This window comes from Acipenser ruthenus, chromosome 2 (genome assembly GCF_902713425.1).
Source record: "Acipenser ruthenus chromosome 2, fAciRut3.2 maternal haplotype, whole genome shotgun sequence".
NCBI classification, from domain to species: Eukaryota; Metazoa; Chordata; class Actinopteri; order Acipenseriformes; family Acipenseridae; genus Acipenser; species Acipenser ruthenus.
This window is the reverse complement of record NC_081190.1, coordinates 19,266,091-19,276,988: the sequence shown is the minus strand read 5'-3', so window position 1 is coordinate 19,276,988 and position 10,898 is coordinate 19,266,091. Positions and strand designations below refer to the sequence as shown.

The 10,898-nt window shown below is 38.3% G+C and overlaps 1 protein-coding gene across 1 annotated transcript; it reads left to right on the top strand.

Moving 5' to 3' along the window:
- Positions 1 to 344: 344 nt before the first annotated feature.
- On the top strand, positions 345 to 8,322 carry LOC117963630 (N-acylethanolamine-hydrolyzing acid amidase-like). The gene is made up of 11 exons (XM_034904437.2): positions 345 to 683; positions 1,659 to 1,823; positions 2,867 to 2,993; positions 3,512 to 3,602; positions 4,711 to 4,787; positions 5,101 to 5,273; positions 5,499 to 5,561; positions 6,222 to 6,288; positions 6,699 to 6,727; positions 7,055 to 7,170; positions 7,811 to 8,322. Exons 1-10 carry the CDS (start codon positions 469 to 471, stop codon positions 7,128 to 7,130), a joined length of 1,083 nt encoding a protein of 360 aa, XP_034760328.2. The 5' UTR covers positions 345 to 468; the 3' UTR covers positions 7,131 to 7,170; positions 7,811 to 8,322.
- The last annotated feature ends 2,576 nt before the right edge of the window (positions 8,323 to 10,898 follow it).

Sequence of the window (10,898 nt, the reverse complement as noted above, 5' to 3'; positions counted from 1 at the left end):
ATGCTAGCAAAACATTATTTAAAGATACCTGTAAATCAATTTGAGATATATTTATTTCATTTTTAGATATTTCAAAAGGGGCTATTTCCAGATATCTCGCATTCATTTAAAGATACCTGGATTTTCAGATATCTATAAATAATTCATGATATCTTAAAATGCAATTCTGGCTGGCCATATACCACCTATATGTCATTATGCTCAAGTGAGTGACGTAAGCAACAGCGTAAATCCCCTAATAGGTTTTATGGAGTGGAGTGCATGCTAAAATATATAGTATGCTAATGCTATTGTCTTGATCTATTCGCTGTGTCAAGCACCTAATATTTTTTTTCCCCCTTTCCATTTTAACATGGAGTAAAAGAAAACAAAAAGCAAGGCGCATTAACTACTTCCGCCCTCACAGGGGCGGTCACTACCGTTTCTGCTCACTCACTTCTATTTACTGTATTTAGAAAAGGCCATACCATGTCAGCTTGCTTGTCAAACCTGTGTAATTGCTACAGTAGAATGTTGCTACTGTGGTCGGCGGTCCTGCTCGGCTTTAGCAGGGTCAGCGATGCAGACTTTTCTCCTCCACAGTTTAATATTAGCTTGGATCAGCCGCCAGAAGAGCGGTGGTTACCACTGACGAAACATTTTGATGGAGCTTTTATGAGGAAAGCTGCAGCTCAAGTAATAGAGTAAGTAGCTACAGGACAAGAAAAAATCTATATGTGTTTTATGATAAATGTCTCGCTAAAAGCTGCGGTATTGTCACGTAAAGTGCATTGTCATTGTACTACAGCTTGAATAAATAAAAATACGGTTGGTATAACTGCTGTAAATTTACCGACAATGAAAAGTATATACGGTTCAGAGCATACTAGGAACTCATATCTATTATTAGGAAGTTTTGCACACTTGCAGAGCGTAATACATTTTTTTACGTTGACATATAAGCCATGACTTGGTTTCTGAGTGGAGAGCCAAAGTATACAGTACAACATTAATTAAGAAATGGTGCTGCCTAAAAGCAGAACTAAAATCTCAGACAAACATGTCAATATATGTTTTAATAAACAGCATTACCTAAAGGGGTTATTAGAACCAAGCCTTTTAAAAAAAAAAAAAATCCAATTTGCACAACATTCTAATACATTTTCTGTAGAGCGTTTTGTTTTCCAAACTTTATTTTCATTTTGAAAACCCTATGTATCCTTCCACCTGGGGAGTCCTAATAAATACTGTACAGGAAGCGAATTGATAGTTTGGTGTCAGAAAAGTTTAGCAAAACCAAAGAGAATGTTGGGTGGTCAACATCAGCATCATCCAGGAGGCAGCGTTTGAAAACACAGTATTCAGCTGAATTCAACTTTGTACTGAATTTGATTTATATAAAAAACTTCTTCCTAGTAACCTGTCGTGTTGTTGGCAGTTCTCTTCCGCATTCCTGTCATGCAAAATGCTCTTATAATATCATGCCCTGTATCGCTGGCATAAATTTTCAACCAGCCAGCTGCATAAATTCCTTACAAGGGACTGTTTTTAAGGACTTTTGGTCTGGGGATTTAACATAGGAAATATAAAGGCTAAATAACAGGGATTGTTCGCAGTGATTACTGTAGAGGTGTACCTTCTGTACAGCCACGGTGTAGTGTGTTTGTTTTGTATTACAGTTCCACAGTTCCAAAGTGGGTTCATCGTGCTGTGGAGCCGATAGCAGCTGCCCTAGAGGAGTTCTTCCCACAGCCCTATGCAGGGGAGATCCGTGGAGTGGCCACAGGCTTCGGACTGAGCATTGGGGACGTTGTTCTCTTGAATTTTGCCTACGAGACAACTGCGTATGTATACAGACTAAGGAAGGAGCTTGTATTCTTTCACTGTTTTGACATCAGAATACATGGTGTAGTGTGCACAGAGGGCACAGCTGAGGTACTTAACAGCTAGTAAAGGGACTTCATTTTAATTAGTTTAAAACATAAGAACGTTTTCATTAAGACATAGGAACAAGAAAGTCTTGCTCAATTCTACTTCTTGTGGTTAATAAATGACAGTGAATGAGTTACCAGAAGTGTTGTGTAAAAGGGGAACTTCACTTTTAGAGAAGTTCTTTTTTTTACATGACATCTATACATTTACTTAATTATGAAATTAAGGCTATGAACCCTAATAAATAAATAAATAAATAAATAATCATTGGATTTTGCTAAAGAGAGTTTATTGTTGCTTTGAAACACAAACTTTAACATCATCATAATAAATCAGTAGGCCTGTATTTAAAAAAACAAACAAACAAATAAACAAAACTGTGTTAGTTGTTTTTTTTAAATTATTTCTTATATAAGAAATAGTGCAGCACCAACCGATTACTTGATAAAATCAGATCAAGCTCTTCATAGGGTCATTAGTGTTGATTGTGCTAACTTACCATTCCAAGAGAGACAACTGAAGAACCAGCTGCTTGGATTTGTGTGGACTGCTGTTCCCCACAGAGTTTAAGAAAAGCAGCAATCATCACAAAGCCAAGCAGCTGTTTCTTCACTTGAAATGCTAAATTAGCCCAATTGACACTCATCTGATTGTCTAACCCTGTTCTAAATTGTTTAATTGAACCAATTAAACCTGCCTCCAGAAAGTGAAGTGGTTGATTTACTCATTAACCATGACTGGACGCCCCTGGATTAAAGCAGGGCTTCATTGTGTTCAGAACCAGTAAACTGTGTCTTTACTGTCATTTATTGCTTTTCAATGCAATGCTCTCCTTCCCTTTTTTATTGCTTTTAAGGCTGCATATCAGAATGCCCCAGTAATGGAGCTTCATTATTGAAATCTATGAAACAGGACTGCCGGGTTGCAACATCTCTCCTGTGTTCTCTCCCCACAGGTTCTGCACCAGTATTGTTTCTCAGGATACTAAAGGAAACATTTACCATGGCAGGAACCTGGATTACGAACATGATGATATTCTGAGAAATATTACAGTTGATGTCCAGTTTATACGAAATGGACAGGTACCTTTCAGCCCAATGACATGCTCCTACAGCCATGCCAAACCCGAATCGTTACATCTCAGAAGTGTTTTTTAGTATCAGTTAGAAGAAGTGCAAACAAGGTGGTCACATTTAACGTTTAACTGCTGCTGTGGAAAGTACTGTGGAGGTGTGGTATTTCAAGACAAATGGTTCAGCAGTTAATTCAACTGCACTTGTTACAGGCTATTACCCATAGTGGTATTGCTAGAGTCTTATTGCTCACCATGTGTTGCCTCTACCTGTAAGACATACAAAGCAGTAGTATCCAGTGGCCAACAGAAAAACTCACACCAAGCCAATGCAACCTTGTCCTGGGCAACCTCCCCAGATGCCAGTTTGAGAACCACTGGGATAGAGAGGTAGGAAATAGTCATCTTGACTAAGTGGCAAAAGGACCAGATGTTGTAACATTTTCAGTTAATATAGGTATAATCTAGATATTTTAACTGGCTAGTCTGTTATTCATCTCTGTTTATCATAGCCAATATATTTAACAGGTGGCTTACAAAGGAACGACATTCGTTGGCTTAGTAGGCCTGTGGACTGGACAGAGTTCCAACAAGTTCACAATTTCTGGAGATGAACGTGGTAGGTATCTCAGCTAATCTTTACAATGATTCTTATCATTTCCATCATTGTATTTTTTCTTTGTCTATGGCCTGTTTTTATACTTGTTTAACCATTTTGTATTTATTTATTTGTTGTTACAAGAGATACAGTCAGTACATACCATTAATCATCAATCACATCAGCAACTGAAAATCATACAAATAGTTACTATAAGTCCGTGATTGCAAAGTTGATAAGAGAGGTACAGGCATTTGTGACACCTGTGATTGGACATCCTGCCCTCTACTTAGAATAATAATATTATTATTATTTGTTTATTTAGCAGACGCCTTTATCCAAGGTGACTTGCAGAGACTAGGGTGTGTGAACTATGCATCAGCTGCAGAGTCACTTATAATTATGTCTGACCCGAAAGATGGCGCACAAGGAGGTTAAATGACTTGCTCAGGTTTACCCAATGAGTCAGTGGTTGAGGTGGGATTTGAACCAGGGGACCTCCTAGTTACAAGCCCTTTTCTTTAACCACTGGACCACACAGTGTATGTGTAAGAGAAAGTGATACTTAGATCATTGTATTAAATCTTGCTTTTAAAAAATCATGCTTTTGTCTTGTTCTACCGTTCCTGGTGCTAGTATCTGTAGTAGACTTATTTGTATCTAGTTTTCTATTTCTGTGACATTTTCACACTGGATTCTTTTTGTTCCAAAGCAGCAGGTGAAAGATACATTAACTTAATAGCCAACAGTCTTGGTTTGCCAAATGAAAAACATGCAGCTTTGGTTATACAGAGTGATACATAAACAACACACCACATGAAAAAAAAAAAAAAAAACATTATTAAAGGACATATTTCTGGAACATTTTCCAGAATACCGAGTGTTTGCACGTTCTGTCCCAAATGAGTTCATTATCTTGTTCCATGATTCACTCTGCTTTTCAATGTGGCCCCATAGAAAGAAATCCAATGGTGTTATGTCCGGAACTTGCTGTCTAATAATGTCGTGTAATATTTTGTTTCCTATAGTGAGTAGTTTACAAACAACCCTGTATATTTGTATTGACACAAATTACTTGAAATTGACACCTGGGTTTACTTAGAACTGAACCTTTCTGTTTTGTTTGCAGCCCAAGGCTATTGGTGGGAGAATGCGTTTGCTGCATTTGTGCGGAAAAATACACCTGTCAGCTGGCTTATGAGGAATGTAAGTCGGCGTGCATTTCCTGTTTCCACTTTTTCATTATTTCTTCACAGCTTCCCCTGTTTCCTTTCAAGTGTGTACATTATAAGATGTGAAATGGATCTGGCAGTGAGAGGGTGAATGCAGATTCTCAGTAGCTGATCGTCACACGCTGTACTTTTGTTTTTACTGGGGTTGTTCTCTACAGTAAATTGAAGGTCCTTTGCTCTCTTTTGAACTTGGTGGAAAGTGCCTTGAATGTTAATCTTGGGAAAAAAAAACCCCACTTAAATACAGAAGGTCTTGTCACTGATCTTGATGCATGTTTTTTCTTTAGACTCTTGAGGAAGCTGAAGACTTTGAGGACGCAGTAATGAAACTGGCCAAGATCCCCATCATTGCAGATGTCTATTACATCGTCGCAGGTGCCAGACCCAACCAAGGAGTGGTGGTGACCAGAAACAGGGAAGGACCTGCTGATATCTGGCCTCTTGATCCTGTGAATGGACGGTAAGTCCTGTAACAGATTCTTGTTAAACCGATATTAAGAGGTGAGTAGGCTGTGGTTAGTGTAAGTATGGGTTTTCATGGCCGTTGCTTATTAAGGGCTGTTTTGAAAGCTACAGCCAAGTATGTTGTATAATAAAGGGACTCATGTTAAACCTGATAACTGTGTACGAAGAAGTTAAAGTACAGCACATCTGTTCATTTCATTTTCTTTCTGTCTTGATACAGCTGGTACCAAGTGGAGACCAACTACGACCACTGGACCACCCCTCCTCCGTTTGATGACCGAAGGTATTTATTCTCCTGACAGTTACTATATAATGTAAATACATTTGGGGCTGTAAAACCAGGTATGTGCTACTATGGGGAGAATATATATACATACATATACCGTCACAGACAAAAGTCTAACACATTTAAATAAAAATAAGTGAATGTAGTTGCCATGGCATCAAAAGTACCTCCACTGTTTGTTTTCAAACACACTTTCCATCGACAAAGGTATGATAAATGTACTGAAATGTTGGGAAGTTTGCTCTTTTGAGCAAAAACTTGTGTGTGTATATATATATATATAAAGAAGTGTTAAGTGTAAATTGGAAACTAATGGTGACCATATGGTACAGTTCAAGGGTTAATGTTCATAGCCAGCAGGTGTTTGTTCTGTTTGTTAAGCACCCCTAACATCCCCGCTACCTTTGTGTTACTAGTCAGATCTTGTTGCTTAAAAATGTACTGTATCTATAAGTGTGGTTGGTCTGGCTCGTGCAGTGAGTTATTGCACTTGGCCTGAGTTCCAAAACTGCAATAATGGGGAAGCTCACAGAGAACTTTAACCCATTGTTGCCAATCCAAAAGCTTTCTTGAGTGCCACATGTGATCACAAAATTTGAATAGAAAATAACACTGATGATATAAACACAACTTTCTTTGTCATTGTGTTTTTCATAGGACTCCTGCCATCAAGGCACTCAATGCTACTGGGCAAGAGAATATCAATTTGGATACTCTTTTTAAAGTAATTACTTTTTTTTTTTATTTGTATGTATGGTTTTTTTTTTGACAGATAACAATTCTAAAAATCATTTTATCTTCTTTCTTGAGCCCTGATTAGCTGTGTGGTTGAAGGCTATACATGTATCTTGGGGCTTTTTTGTTGTTGAAACTGTGTTAGGAATAGAGGTTACTGCCTGAATCTTGCGTTGAATCAGTTTTATTCCATGAATGATGAGGAATGATAGAATAACTTCCAGAGGCTCGCAGATGATTACACTTCATCGAGTGTGGTAGAACATTTGCTTTGGCATACTGCTGTTATTTTCTTGGGCACATGTGGTCATGTTTTGGTCTTGTTAAAATTATTTTAGTAGAACTATGTGACATTTGTATTGATCTTAAAAAATAATGACATGTGTGCGTGTTTTACAGGTATTGTCTGTGAAGCCAACCCTTAACAGGTGCGTATAAAGCTTTTGAAAGCAATACAGAATAATGTAGTTTTTCTTAAATAAACTCTATGTACAGTTACAGTTAGATACCAGAGCATACATCACTGTAATTTAACTAAGATTCACCTCATGACAGATAAGAGAGCTTGCACAGGGACGTATCTGTAAGTAATGATTTTATATAAAAGAGTGTGCTGTGCTTTATCACTTCAGTCTGTATCATCTGTGCTGTGATACTGTTTTTTCTACCCAAACAAGAAGCTAGTTTTAATTCTATAGATTCTCGTTATATTAATGTATAATAAAACCTTGTTTTTTCTTTATTCTTGCATTTAGTATCACCATTTATACAACTGTCATGAGTGCAGCTTTCCCAGAAATGTACCGGACAGAAGTTAGAAAGAAAACATAGTGCTTTTTAGTTATTGCTGTTTTAAAAAAAGAACAAAAAGGTATGTATTTAAAAAATAAATCTGTGAGTAACAAATCCTACTCAAAGGTTACAAGTTCAGCCCCGGTATATAAAATCTTCTCTCTGAATTCCGTGCTTCACCTTGCAGTCACACCACAGACTCAATCATACATGGAATTATTCATCTACTAAGTCACATGCAAAGATTCAAACTCATTTGCAGAACAAAACACTATAAAAAAAAAAAACCTTTAAAATGCCAAGTCATGCATTTACATCTTTACCTACCTTCTCCTGTGTTTACAGAGAGATAATGTAATCTCAATAAAGCTCATTTATAGAGCGAATTTTTGGTGACATGCTGTATAAGCCCAGTATCTGCTTTTCACAAATCAGAGCAATTTGAAATCTGGAGGTCCGTCTGATTTGCTCAGTATTTGATGCTGTTGTTGTGCAGCAGTTCTGTGGGTGAAGTCGTTTGTGTTTATTAACTGAAGGAGGCCCGTGCGTTTTATTATTATCTTACAGTTGTTGCACAAGTAAAACTGTACAATTAAAGGAATAAACTTAAAATATCCAAAAATGTGGACACTAGACACTGTCTAATTTAAGATACATACTTTCATTTTTATTAACTCTGTATGTTAAATGAGCTATTTGATTTTCTGGTCTTTTTATAGGTCATTGAGCAGACCTGATGAATGAAGACTAATCATTGGTTAGAAATATAGGAAATCATCTATTTTTATTATGCTAAAACAATTATTATTATTATTATTTTTTTGTGTTAAACCATTGCACATTTAAATAGTTATTGTGCATCTGGCTTTTTTTAAGGCCACTTTTTTCTTATGCCCCTTTTCGTACTCTGTATAAAGACATTTTTTCAGTGCTTACAGTTTTCCATACAGTATTGCATTAACTTACTGGGTTATTGTCATGACCAGGTTTTCTAATGTTTCACTGCTTGGGCTGGACCCCGGCCACATCTAACAACTGGGTTTCTATACAACCCGCATATCAAGCTGAAATGTTTCTCTTGTGTTGCTAGCTGTGTCAAGATCTCCATGTCCCAAAAGTAATAAGACTTATTCTGTTATTATAACAAGAATAACATTGATTACTTCAGTTTTGCTTTCTTCTTTTTGTTTTACTTTTAAAACAATAAAAAATATACTTTTTTTTTACCAAATATGAATGTAGTTTATATTATTGTACGGTGGTATATGCAACATATAGAGGAAACACCATGAAATGTAATAAAGTACTGTAGTTATTCCACGAATGAGGATATGCAGGATAACCCACAAGCCCCTCAAGGGGTCCAGTATACGGCTATCCTCAATGCTTGTTATATAGCAGGGTATACACAACAAGCATACCCGATATAGAATACTGTATAAGCGGCCGTGCGGGCCAAGCTGAGATCCAGTCTAGCTCAGATGGGCTCACAGTCTGACCTTGAGTGGGATGAAAATCAGCGAGGATCTTACAGCAACCTACCATATATATAATTAAACAGTATGGCTCAAGGGCTGCAGCGTCTTCTGGCTTTCATTCCATCCGAGTTCTGAATTACTATGAATTGGTCTAATTATTTGATTATTGGACAAATTTAACACTTCTCTCCAGGCCTCAAAATGTTTTATAGGTAGGGTACCTGGACTCAAGTGCATTTTCTAAATCATCAACTGTAAAGGACCTTTGAAAAAAATATGTCCAATTGAACAATTAGTGAAGTTAACTGAGAGCTTGTAAGTTGGAATGAAAACCAGAAGACCCTGAGGGCCTTGAGGACTAGTTTGACACTAATATTATTGTGACATTCTGATACAAATGATCTTATGCAAGAAACCTAATACAAATACATTTCAAATGGCTGTATATATCAGTCTACTATATATAATACGGTTATATCATGTTCAGTACACAGTGTGCCCTCAGTAGATTGATGGTGCTGATAGAATGCTAGCGATGCAGGAGTTTATCTTTATTATTTCTAACAATATTATTCCACCAGATGTCAGTAGAAGTCTTGGAATGCCAAAGAACTTTGATGGAAATTCCAACTCAATATTGAAACTGCCAGCATCCCTCTGAAAGTTAAAGCACACATGTATGTTAATTTCAGAATTGTGATATCTGTACCACATCATCTTTGCATGCCTTACTGTCAGGTAGTCTGTTACTGTTTCACTTCCTGGGTCATTTCGCCTCAGCAGTGTCTCCTGGGCTGCAAAGAATGTCAGTCTTTAGGGGAGGTCACTACATAAGATTATGCAAGGGGAAAAAGGTAGGACTACTGCTTCCTTTGGTACACAATTTTCATTTGACCTAGACATTTTTAGATACAGAGTAAGTAGTGATGGTATCAAATCCATCCTTATACAGTAACCTCCTGGAGAAATGCATGATACAAGTTAAAGAGTAAGTAGCGGGGTTCCTAAAAATATAGCATTACACGTCCCCACGTGTTGCTACAACTGTTTAAATAACATACCTGTCATTTCTTTTTTCATTGTTAACATCCTGACAACTTTTTACACATATAACTTTAAAGTCTGTTTCAATGTCTTTTCAAAATGTCCGCTCTAGTGCACTGATAGTGAGTGACACAGGTAACACAGCAATAACAATCCATCATGTGGTACGGAACAGAAAAGCCAGAGCACCTGTTATGTTTTTTTTTTTTTTTTATTGCTCATCCTGCAGTGATTTAGAGGACAGATCTCAACCCCCAGTGCACTAGAGCGGACATTTTGAAAAGAGCTCTGTTGGGTCTGCCCTTTTCATTTCTGACAACTTTTTACACTTATAAGTTTAAAGTCTGTTTCACTATAATAATAATAATAATAATAATAATAATAATAATATGGCTGATGCCGTATGGAGCACAAAAGAAACTGGAACTGACGTTGAAAAGACCTTTGAAACAGACTTTAAACTTATAAGTGTAAAAAGTTGTCAGGATGTTAACTCTCTGATCACTATTTCATCTCTTTTTCTCTGTCTCTCCCCTTTCTCCCTGCTCCTCCTACCCCCACTGTCACCTCTCGCCGTAACCTCCGATCTCTCTCCCCCTCTGTCCTTGCCTCCACTGCTCTCTCTCACCTCCCTCCTATCGACTCCTTTTCACAACTCTCCGTAGACTCTGCTACCTCCACCCTTTTCTCCTCACTCACCTCCTCCCTTGACTCCCTCTGTCCCCTCACCTCCCGACCTGCTCGCCCCTCCCCTCCCCATCCCTAGCTCTCCTCGGCGCTCCGCTCGGCAAGAATCGCACTGCGATCTGCTGAAAAGAAATGGAAGAGAACCAAACTCCCTGCTGCCCTAGACCTTTACCTCACTCTCCTCTCCTCCTTCTCCTCTGCTAAATGTGCTTATTTCCAATCTGTAATCCAAGCCTCCACTAACAACCCATGTAAACTATTCTCTACCTTCTCCTCCCTCCTAAACCCTCCTCCCTCCTCTATCTCCCTTGATGACTTCGCCTCCTTCTTCTCTTCTAAAATCTCAGATATCCGCAAACTCTTTAACACCTCTCCCTCCCCCGCACCCCCTCCTGCTCCAACCCCTACACCCACTACATCCCCTACTAACTCGCCCTCCTTCTCCACCTTCTTGCCCCTCTCAGACTCTGACCTCTCCTCCCTGCTCCAGGGTCACAAACCCACCACGTGTGCATTGGACCCCCTCCCCACTCACCTCTTTCAAGCTGCTGCTCCTGCTCTACTCCCCTTCATCTCCTCCCTCCTCAACACCACTCGA